Genomic DNA, 12,155 nt, shown 5'->3' on the forward strand with positions numbered 1-12,155 from the left:
TTCTATTTTTCCAATAAAACAGCACCATCACAAAAGAAACATGTTGCAGAAGGTCTGAACTTGGCTGACCACTCCAGCCCCTCAGCATTCACTGCCTGGGTTTGAACTGCATCAGTGCTGAGCCAGGCTGGGCTGGCCTCAGGTCACACCACCTTTCTCAATGGCCACCAGACTGAACAAACACACAACAGGAAGCTCAAGTTTTATTTAATCCTTCTCTTTCTAACTAGAGAAGGCACTTAGATGATTTATTCATTGTCATAACAAGGCTCTTTTTTGTTAATTAGGGAAAGTTAGTACTTTCTATTATTATACAACACAGGCATAGCACATAAAATTTTTAGCCTCTCCAGAGATTGTTCAGAGCACATGCATCTCCACAGGAGCATAAGATGTGTATCTACAAGCAGTAATTACTAATCCTGTATCAGATAAGCTTCTGTCCTTGAGAAAAAAAAACCCACAAACTAAGTGGGAGGCGTGGCTTAAAAACTGATCAGTCAAATACCCACCATTATTGTAATGTTGCTTAATGCAACATTAAAATATTTCATTTTAGGAGATTAAAAAAACATACTTCTAAAATCCCAGTTACCACCAGTCACACAGAACCCAAGCTGAAAGTTTGACTGCTGAAGAAATTAGAACAGTGCAGGGTGCAAATGCTACACAACTGAGTTACTGCTGCATGTCTGAAGTTGTACAACATAATTTAATTGCATCTCTGATTACATTTATGCTGCAGCAGCTATCTCCTTGCTGAGATGTAGCAATGACAACCTTTTTGACATGATACCATTTGCAGTTTTGAATATAATTAAGCCAAAGGTTTGTCAATGTAGCTGCCCTGTGTTTTTTTCTGGGTTTTACATTACCTGCTCTAGGGGTCTGTTGTCTGCCTGAGCAGTGACAGGGAGGGACATACTGGTGGGGAAGGGAGCTGGGTCCTGGCAGTTCTGGTGTGGTCAAGTTCAGTCAGATATTCACCCACATCTGAGCTTTTAGTCTGGTCCACCAGAATGGTGCAAACAGTGTCTGCCAGAGCCTGCTTTGTAAAGTGCCAGCCCCTTACAGATCCAGCAGTTCTAAACTAATTAATGTGGGACCATCTTGATTGTCCCTTAAGTTTTAGCTTTCAAGATACTGCAGAGCTAATACCACACATGTATTTCCATCACTTGGCTCCTTCACAGCTCGTGCGTGGGCAAAGTACTTAGTCTTCTATTGTGTTTTTGGAATATTTTAATGCTGTTGAGGGGACAGGAAACACTTCAAACATCACAAGGAAGAATTTTCACAGGAACAGAAGGTTCCTTGTGAGTCACTATATCCATAGTATTGTTCCAGCTTTAAACCAGTTGAGATATTTGTTTCTGTAGCTCCTACTAAATACTGTGCCAAAACTATGGTACTTTGATAGCTGGACACCTTTCCATTTTAGCATCAACTATTCATGTCCATTTAGATCCATCTTTGCTCATGAAAATGATTTTTAAACTGTGAGAAAAACCTATAGATAACCTAAGACAAACATGGGGTATGAGCAGCAAGCATTCTTTAACTGCAAGATGTGTTGTATGCCCCTCATCATCACTTCAAATGAACCACTGTGCTGTCTATAAAGTTCTCTCTCTTTATAAAGAGCAAAGAAAAAGAGAAAGCTTGTCACTATTCACTTGCCCCTCCTTGGAAAAGATACAGGATAAAGGAAGAGTATTCCTCTTCAATCTGAATGTGTAAAGTCAGTGTGAATTAAACTGAAGCCTTCAGCAAAGCTTAAAAGGCCATTTTAACATGCCAAATTAAGCACTGCATCTGAAGGATTGGTATTTTTAATGTTGCTTTTAAAAGTCACTGAATCATTCAAATGTCAAGGTGGTTTGGCAAATCTTGGACTGGCAAAATAAACAGTTCTGATAAAATTGCTCCACCTAAGAAAATAAATTTGTGTCAGAAGCACAAGTCGGGCACACAGTTTTTGACAACTGCCACAGACACAGATCAAATTTTATACCACTGAGCATGGCCTACTGGCCACTCCAGTACACCAAAATAAGAGTATTATGAGTAACCTCAGCCTTAAGGTCCTTATTTCTAACCAGATGCTGGAGAAAAAGCTTTCTCTTTGCATATATCCCACACACAGATCATACCATGCATCTGAACTTTGTTATTCTGGAGTTGCAAAGTCCCTCTAGAGAAGTTAAAAGTGAAGAAAGTCACCACCAGCAACGGTTACATCACTGAACAAAGACTAGGCCAGCCAAAGTCTAAGTTATAATTCTTGGTGGTTTTTCATTTAACTGTGCAGTTGTGTTAGCTATTATCTATTAAGAAGTAAATCCTGGAAAGCTCTTGCTTAAATTGGCCTGTTAAGTAGATAGAATTTTTTTTTTAATCTATTCTTTATTCATTTGAGATCAGAGAGCAAAGGTGAAAACTTACATTCTTACAGATAAGCTCTGGAATTGCAGCATTGACCATATTTTGATGTAAGGTGTTAACACAATATACATTTCCCCTTATCACACTTAGGCATGCAAGCATTCATTCATTTCAAATAAGTTAAGGAGATGCCTTGCAGTACAGTCTCCTTATTAGGAATGGGGAAGCACTGGCAACAGGTAGCAGAACCACTTATGTCCCCATAGGTGTGGCCAGACTGAATTCTTTATGCATTAGTCATGCCTTAGTAATTTCTAGGATGGTTATTTATTTATTGAAAGATAACACTGGCCCAAAAAGCCTAATGTCTCACTGGCTCAAAAATGACCACACTCACTTAGCAGCAATGTTGGGTTTCAGTCTGGTGGCACCTCTTCTAGTGAAGTTTATCCTCAGAATGAGCTGTGTGACCCCCAGAAAGGGCAATGGGCCAAAGAATTACCTTCTCTTTGCCTCTTCATACTGCAGTCGCAGTCGCACCTTCTCGGCCAGCTGGTTACTGCTGCTGCCAATAAACTGAGACAAAAACATCAAATCAGCAACTTAGCAACCACTCCTCCTTTGATATTTCCTTGATACTGTTACAAGTGACCTCATCAGTCATTTCCTAGTTAAACCAATCACAACACAGGAACATGCTGCACTTAAATACATTTTTCATTATTTCTTAAAATTCTTAAACCCTGACAAGATTCAAAGGCACTTTCTTGCCTAGAAAGAAGAGAAAATCCACCCCATCTGTCTTGGGTTTCTGTTTTTATGAACATACAAATACCTTTGCAATCCTTCTTAAATGCTCCTTGCATCCTTCAGTGCTGCATTGCATTTTGGTTTGGATGACATCTTGCTTTGGCTGTAAAGTCTTAAAGACAAGGGACATCCCACCATGCCCAAAACTGCAGATCTTTACTAACATGAGTGGCTGACTGAAAGTGGCTGCAAACCTTTAAGTAAAGGCTCACAGCAGAGGCTCTGTGCTGTCCTGTGAGAAATAAGATGTGCCCCCATCACTGATTGAGTCCTTACCAAGGCTGGGACCAACCTGACACTTCTGATCTCCTTGCACCTGTGAAACTGAAGGTTTATGAGCACTACAACTTTTGTGGCATCAAAATATCTGTACATAAGGTGCTACTGCCACTTGTAACCCAGTGAAAGCCAAACACTCTTAGGGGAAGAGTCCTCACTGGAGCTTAGCCCATACAGACCTGCTCAATGTTTCTTGTCTCAGAACTTATTCCTATAAAGAACTAAAAGAGTGTTTGTATCACAAGAAGCTACATCTACAGACAAAATCAAACTTCCTTCCCTTTTATTCTGACTGGGCTGCTCTGATAGAGACAGTGTGGAGAAATACCAGGTTGCCCTCAGTGATAAGATTAAAACCACACACAGAAACAAAGCCACACTGCAGTTTAAACCAGGAGAAGTTATGATTTCACAGAAACTTGTCCACGCTTGGCAACTCACAGTGAGGTAGCTCTACACACAGTTCAGAGGAATGTCTCCATGAGCACAAGGCTTCTCACACGTTACTCACATTTCCTGAAACATCTGTCTGGGAGCTGACATCCAGGTACTGCCGGGGTAGCAGAGGGCTGGAGCTGTCCACGGACACACTGCTGGCCCACAGGTCTGACTGGGATCCTCTGTCATTCACAAAGCTGTCTTTTAACCGGGCCAAGCTCTAAAACCACAAAGAAAATCATGAGGTGAGCTCACTTCTAAACAAAGTACCTCAGCAGCTACAGAACTCCAGCCTAACCCCATGAGTCAGATGTGACCATGTCTGCTGTGCCCACTCAGACTCTGCAAACTCGAGGTCAGGCATGGCTGGACTGTATTTTACACTTCTCGTTTCCAGCATCTGAAGAACTGCAGAGGCTGTGGTCCAACCACAACACAAAGCTAGTTTAATAAAAGCCTCAATTACGTATCTGAAATACAAAATACTTAAATTACTTCTCAGAAATTCAATCTTTTAGCAATGGTGACACAAAATACTATGAGTTATCTTGTTTCAATACCTGAATGAGGTCTTGTTTTTCCTTTTCTCCTGATGTGATGGCCTTCTTGAGAGCTTTCATTTCACTTAAAATGGCTTGTGCCTCATCAAGTTTGTAGCCACCTTGAGTATCAGACATTTTCATGTCAATTCTGTATAGACAGAAATTTAAAAAAACAGTAAGCTAACACTTAATAACATCCAGTTAATTGAATTATCCTAGATGCACGTGTCTTGACATGAATTTTTAACAAAAACACACTCCAAACTATAACAAGGACAACAGAAGGAACAAAAGACCCCACTCCCCACTGCCTAAATCACTCCACTCAGCAGTACACTAAGCTAGAACTCTGATTTCAGCAATATCATAATCTCTTTGGCTCCTAAGGGAGGACAAAGGTGCATACAAACCCCCAAAACAGTGTTAGGGCAGACTGCTGCTAGCTGCCTTGTTCCTAACCTAGAGAGGATCAGTTAGCCATCTATGAGAATTACCTTATTATCACTCATCATTTTAAAAACTAGGCACAGGCTCACATGCACAGATGTATTTGCTTGCACAACCTAATTACAAACCACTTCACCCTTCCCTTCTTCCCAGGAATTCTACCAGGGTTGACCCTTAAATAAATATTTATCTGAAAGATGCCAGATGTCTACTCACACAAAGGCAAGCACCTGAAACTTCTCCTCCCCTTCCACTCCACCTTCTGTTTTTCCTCAGTGCCCTAAATCAGTGGCTCATATAATTAAGACAACGGGCTAGTGTCATCTGTACTGAGCAATACTGAGTAAAACAGAATATCATTAACTGCTGAGATTCTGGTTCAAAACCTTTTTGCTATGAAGTCAGTTCTAATGTGGTCAATCCCATTCAGGCACTGATTTGAGAGAACTCCCCCATGGCTGTGTACTGCTTTCAGCCTAAAGATATCACCAGCAGCATACTTCAGCTTATGCTATTTAGGCAGCTATTTATAAATGTAGTGGGGGATGCATTGCAAGCCAGAGATGTTCTGAAAAAAAAAAAGATCTTGAGAACACACTTACTTCTTCAGTGTTTGAAATCCATGCTCTTTGTACTGGAGCTCTTGCTTCATGTGAGCTACTTCTCTCTTGAGTTTATTAACCTGCAGCAAGGTGTCACATTTTTAGAAGGCTATTTTATATGAGTGTTTAGGTACAGTGCTACCCATTCAATTCAATATTTATTCAGTGTAGACAGTACTCTAAACAAAGTTTCCAGGCACTCAGCTCATCCCAAGAGCAGGAAACAGCCCTGACTGCCTCCTCATCAGGACTTTATCACTGGCCAGGGCGTTATCCAGTAGCTGCTATTACACCTCTTAACAAGGGGCTCAAGGGAAGTTCCAGCCACGTAAGTGGAAAAGTTGGGAAAAATTCAAAAAAGAGAGCAATGAAACACATGCCAGCTTTGCTCAGAAATGTTTTAAGTAATTAAGAAAACTGCTAAGCATCAGGACAGGAGTTACCCTGCAGCAACTGAGCCACCCTCCAAGCTCCCCAGTGAAAAGGCCCCACTGCACGAGTAACCCAGCAGGATGACAATCATATTGTAAATCCACTGACCCTACAGCTTGCTGTTTTATATTCCTCCAGAGGCCACACTGACCTACTTTACTTTAGGCCTTTCTTCCTCCCAAGCTGAGCTCTGCATGAGAGCACACCCTCCCCTGCTGACAGCCTGCCCTGAGCCCTGCACAGAGCAGCTGCCAGTCCCTGTGGAGTACCCCAGCTCTCCAGCACTGGAGGAGCCAGCATGCAGCTCCACACCCCACAGCCACCCTGCACTGCCAGCTGCCAAGCCAGGCTACAGTCTAAGGGGAAGAAAAAAGCTGTTTCAAATTCCTAAGACTGCAACGTTAGAAAATCCTGATAAATGACCTCCTAAATGGCAACATTAGCTCTCCCAACTGCTTTGGTGTCCCCTTTCAGTATTTGCCATGAGGTCTGGAAATACCTGAACATTACTCATGGCAAGCAAAGGTCCATTTGTACTACTCACCCTGGATTTTGTAGTAGCAATCTCTGCTTTGAGGATCTCGGGGTCATACTTGGAACTTGATGAGGAGCCAGAAAGCACTGGAACAAATACAGAGCCAGTTTAGCAGCTCTGCCTTCCTCCCTACACTTTTACTAGCTCACCACAGACTGAGGTCTCCCATCACTCCTGCACAACCAGACCTCCGGACATTGCTGGTGTAGGTCTGTTACCCAGCTTCCACATCTCACTGCTTAAAGACAGGGAAAGGCATTAGTGCAGTCAAGTACTCCACAAAAAGTGTAGACTGAAGGGGCCAAAGCATGTCCTGCATCTCCAAAGTCTGGATTTGTTCCAGGTTAACACACTTAACTCAAAGTCCCAAACACAGTTGCTCCATTCAAGAGTGTGGCTTCCTGCATTTCCAAAGGCATTTAACAGAGCTGAAGGGACAGGCATTGCATGAAGGTTTACTTAGTTACTTTTTTCAGACTCCCTCATTGAGCAGACAATCCACTGAATGTTTAGAAACAAAGACAAGCAAAGAATGAGAAGAAACTGAAAAATGTGATGCAAGCCTTTTCACAGCCTTGAGGACATGACCAACCATACAATGTGTCACACCAGATTAAATCAATGTCCCATTAAGAGCAGAACTCTCTTCTCAGCAGCAGTTAAACCCTTCTGCCTCAGAAGGTACAGAAGCTCCCCAAAGTGCAATGTTGTTAGAGGTAGCTGTAGGCAAGGGAGATATTCTAATCCTTGCAGCCATCAGTTTACGCCCTATAAAACATGGGAAAGCATTTCTAGTTATTTCTGTTTGGTTGTATTTTTCAAGACAGATCCCATCTCGCCCATGTAACTCATGTTCTCAGTGAACTGCTCTGGGCAGAGTAGTCCTAAGAAAAGAGCAAACCCAGTTCTTTAGAGATGAGGGACAGCACCCTTATCAAACAAGAATCCTTCAGTTGACAGAAAACTACTTAAAAAATTTTAACACCAGGCACAGGATTAGCCAGTGGAATTCTCCATCATCACACATAACTCACAAGAGTGAAACAGGGGGAGGTTCTGGCTGGCAAGAACACAGAAAATCTGCAACTCTGAGGATTATAACAAAAATTCTGGAATACATGCAGGAAATAAATCCTGTTCTGGACATTTTCCAGCTGCTAGCTAGTACCAGTAAGGAGCAAATACAGAATTCTATAAAGATTTATGCACCAAATCTTGAAGCGACATTGGTATTGATGTGTTGTGACACAATATGGAGCACAAACTGCTGTTCTTCACACACACAGAGGCAATACACCAGTGGTGACTTGGAACATGGCATAAAATACAGATCCTCAGCTTCACTAGACCATTACTCAACTACCTGGGATGTAAAACTACAAAAGGGCCTGGGAATACTGTCCAAGATAGACCTTCTTGCCCTGCTTCTGTTCTTTAAACAGAGAAATCAAGGAAAATACCATGTAAGTGAACTATTTCACACTGAGCCAAACACCACAATTCTAGCATTTGTTGAAGCCCGTGCAGAAAATCTGCATGTTGACTCCAGTGACTGAGCCACACACAGGAGTGTTTAATAGCAATCAGGTGCTGGGCAGACACCATTTCTGAAACAAACTGATCAAACATGAAGAGTGACATGGCACACCATCCCAGTGCTCTGTCCAAGGACCAGCTTCATGCCTTTTACTGCCCTACAGGGTGCACAGCTGAGGAAAGAGCTGGTTAAGAGCTCACTGAGTACTCACAGCTGGTCTGAGAGCCCAGTTTGTGCTCCCAAACGTCGTGCAGCTGCCGATACTCCTGCTGGGCCAGCTCAAGCCTCTGCTGTTTCACTTGGTAGATCTCCTTCTGGGCAGCAATGGCCTCCTGGGCCAGGACAAGGTAATCCTTCAGCATGTGCTCCTGCTCCCGCCGCCATTGCACCCGCGGGTCTTCTATCTGAGTCGTTTCTGGAGAGAAAACAGAGGAGAGCAACATCAACAGAATGCAGGTTTGTTCTGCTACTTGGGAAAGCTCCACTGTTTATGACACTTTAAAATAAGTCTCTTGCCCCATCCCTGTAATAAAGAAGTTGAATAATGACATTTTCCTTTTTTCTGAGGAGGTAACTTGCTCCACAATGAATTCCAATGAGTTCTGCCATGCCGAATAGAGTAATACACAACAAAACTGTCATAGAACTCTCCAACTCCTCTGCTGCTGAAGCTGCCCTGGTTCTGGCTCTTAAAAACACCCACCTAAGAATATGCATACACAATTCTAAGACACTGACTGTTAGACTAATCTTTATTGCACCTGCTTTATAACATTACCAACAAAGTGCTTCTACTATTTCACTGATAAAACTTTCAGAAAATATCATTGCCACATAACTGCATTATACTGCACCTGACAACATGAAAGCAATTACAACTCTGCCCATCCTCTTTGGCTACCAAGTGGCTTTTATTGCAGAGGGGAAAGAAAACCTGCTCACTCAGATTCCAGAGGTAAGTAAAAATAAAATCTGATTAAATCACAGATTTGTGAAAGCTTCTTAAATGACATTATACAAACAGAACCTCAGAGAGGAGTAAACATTTCCTTTAGGGAAAGCAGGCACAGCAGTAAATGACTGAAGGATGTGGGAGGTGGAGTTTAGGGTAATATAGAGAATGCAGCAGCCACAGCACTTCTATCTCTGTTACCCCAACACAACCAATACTTTGCTTTCCAGGTTTCTAATAATGAAAAACGAGTAAAGTCACAGACATGCAACCACATCTAATACTAACGAGGTAAATTTATTGTCAGTGTGTGTCTCTGTTTTGTGAGGAAATGCTCAAAACATTTTTCATTTCTATTTCAAGGCTATTACATGTTCTTGTTTGGAGCAGGTTCCAATATTTAGTTGACCAAGTGCTCTGAACTGTCTAAATGAACATGCTTGAATAAGGATGCCTAGTTACCAAACAATGAATAATTAATGGAAAGGACTTGCTTGAAACTATCAGTGGGAATCTAATCTGCATATCTTAAGAGCCTCTTTAAATATTTAGAAAAAGCTGCCAGAGTGGAAGGTATGAGCTGCTCTTACGAAGTCAGGCATAAGACTAGCACTGCAGTACACAGGATGTGGGGAAGAAAAGTTAGACAATATTCTTAGCAGCAGAACTAGAAATAAAGGGGTTTACCCAAGGGATGACACTCAATCCTTTTCACAAGCTGTTCATGATCATGCTGAGGAGAAAATTAATCGGCTACTCCAGCAGTAAGCTGTTTTTAACAATACCTCAAGACCCAAAGGAACACAAGGTGCTTCAAATTACATGGCAAAACTTGGAGAAGCCACAAAATGCATCAGAAAACCCCAGAATAGTTTGTTAGAAGCATTTCTACTGAGTCCTTTCCAGGTCCTGCAAGCAGAAGCAATATTTTAGCTGATATAATATTACAGTTAGGCCTGGACCTGAAAAACTGCCCCAAAATAATATGAGGGAAAAGCAGCTGCTTGTACCAGCTGTAGGTGCCTTTGTGGATAGCACTGTCCTCCTAGAGGCAGCAAAAGAAAGATCAGGAGGACACAGAACCCATAAGACTCTGACATCCATGTTCCTGCCTCAATTCTTGCCCTTAAATCCCATTTTCCAGATAACCATCACCCACACCCAGATGAAGTAATTGCCTTTTCCCCACAGCTGAACCAGAAGGGGGAAGTCTGCTGTTACCCAGGGAGCTGCCCCCACATTCCCAGACATGCAGCTTCCCTGGACACGACTGCACAGCCACCAGCAGCTGTGACTTAGGGCTCTCTAATTTCCAGCATAAAAAGTATGTTGGCAAAGTACCTCTTGAGGTCTGATGCAGGTAAGTCTACCTCAACATAAGTCTTCAAGCCTGCTTATATCCAGTTTTTCCTTAGACTAGCAGCCCATTCTTCCTCTAATCCCAAGAAGGGTGGTGGAAGCTGCTGCAGGAAAATTCCTCTATTATAAGCAATGAGGAGGAAGACTGCAAAAGCCTCCAATCCTGAACACCTCTGTGATGTGGTGAAGCACTGCCAGTGCTCCGAGCCCATCCACAATCAGACCCAGGGCATGCTCAGCAGACAGCTCACAGAGAGGATGGCTAACACACTGAGGTATTGAAGTGCTTTGTGTCCAGATTTATTCTAAATATTCACCTCAACCTATTCAGTAATCAAAGCTCTAGCTGTTACCCCTTGATTGCAGCTCTGAGCTTTCGTTTTCAAACATGTAAAACCAATCAATGAAAGTGTTGGCCAAGGGTTCTCACTGAGCCCCAGCTACTGAGAAATGCAAAATACATTCAGAAGTGAGATGAAAGAACTATAGAAATTCAGGCTATTGCATCATTTGTTGTCTTGTGAATTCCTAATTTAATGTTGAGCTTGTCATAAATAAATCTGCTTGCTTCATGTCGGAGGAATGTAGGTTTATGATGCTTGCATCAGCATCATTCCTTTGTGCAAATCACACTCCAAAGTTCTCCCAGAGAGCCACACTCAAGGCTGTGCATTAATACTGTACTAGGAATATTCTGGGTACTCAATTCAATTTAATTGTATTTATTTTCCCTCAGAGAGGTGGTTACAATTGTTCTCCATCTTGCTTCTTTTAATGGCTCCTGCCTTTAGAGTTCATTTAAGTCTATCCTTGGGCTCATTTCTGATAATTAGTGTCAAATACTTGTGCAGTATGAGCAAGACCCAATGTGGCTCCATTCCCTTTCCAGCCTCAGCAGTTCCTTCCTGCTAGAGACCTTGGAGAGGAAGAAAGTTTTGGACACTCTCCAGAGGATACTTCAACATAAACCACAAAGATGAGCTGCTTGATTAGGTTTAGGTAAATGGATGTGCTCTGCTCTGTCGTGATCTGCATTAGAGCTGGCACAAGAAATATGCCATAAGTTTGTTCCTCTTCAACTTTTTAGTTGAAATTCTCATTTAAATATCGAGGCATCTGACATCCCACTTACAAAAAGTGGAACTTTTTGAAAGGCACTGTTATTAAGCAGGTGTAAGCACAGTTGGAAGGCTTCTCTGCCTGCCCCTGATCCTGTGGTGCCTGTGAGAGGCACAGACCTGACCTGCAACCAGACCTTTGCATGTTCACCCTGCACCAACTCAAATGTATAAATAAAACCATGTTTGGTTTGACCCAGCTGCATTCAACCATTCAGGCTGGAAGAGGCCTTTAGAATCACTGAGTCCAACCTCAAACTTAACAATGATGGAGTTTCTGCTAACTTAAACACTTCAGGGGTCCAGCAGCTTCCATGTCCCACAGCTTCAGGTCAAGGCTATTTTCCCATTCCTAGACTGTGAAATGGACACCAGACCTGGTCTTACAGACCTCTAAATCCAAAATTGTGCCTTACAACTCAGTACCTTCTAAAGCAAAGTTTGTCCATTCCTCTCCCCTGCAGATCTCCTTTGTGTGATCCTGTAGACTTGCCTACCCTTTCCAATAAAAAGAAAAATCATCCCCTACCTTACAGAAAAATACTTAGGATGAAGCCATTTAAAGATATGTCATCCTAAAATCACAGGATTTACATAAATTCTAAATAAAAATATTTGTGTCACCTTTACATCTGGAAACTTACGATTTTTGTATTGTGGGGGTCAGTTAGGCTTTTTGGGAATAGGCTTTTTTCATTCTGCATTTTTAATACTCAAAT

At 42.2% G+C, this 12,155-nt stretch overlaps 1 protein-coding gene across 3 annotated transcripts in view; it reads right to left on the reverse strand.

Annotated features, from left to right (window-relative positions):
• WWC1 (WW and C2 domain containing 1) overlaps window positions 1-12,155 on the reverse strand; it is a 66,281-nt gene that overhangs the window by 22,751 nt on the left and 31,375 nt on the right. For all 3 annotated transcript variants that reach the window (XM_021528623.3, XM_021528624.3, XM_085591196.1), the window contains exons 3-8: window positions 8,219-8,422; window positions 6,480-6,556; window positions 5,504-5,583; window positions 4,473-4,602; window positions 3,986-4,132; window positions 2,888-2,961 (exon numbers count right to left, since the gene is read on the reverse strand). In XM_021528623.3, the coding sequence (XP_021384298.2) occupies window positions 2,888-2,961; window positions 3,986-4,132; window positions 4,473-4,602; window positions 5,504-5,583; window positions 6,480-6,556; window positions 8,219-8,422 (712 nt within the window). The remainder of the gene's footprint in view (window positions 1-2,887; window positions 2,962-3,985; window positions 4,133-4,472; window positions 4,603-5,503; window positions 5,584-6,479; window positions 6,557-8,218; window positions 8,423-12,155) is intronic.

Source organism: Lonchura striata, chromosome 13 (assembly GCF_050655825.1).
Source record: "Lonchura striata isolate lonStrDom1 chromosome 13, ASM5065582v1, whole genome shotgun sequence".
NCBI classification, from domain to species: domain Eukaryota; kingdom Metazoa; phylum Chordata; class Aves; order Passeriformes; family Estrildidae; genus Lonchura; species Lonchura striata.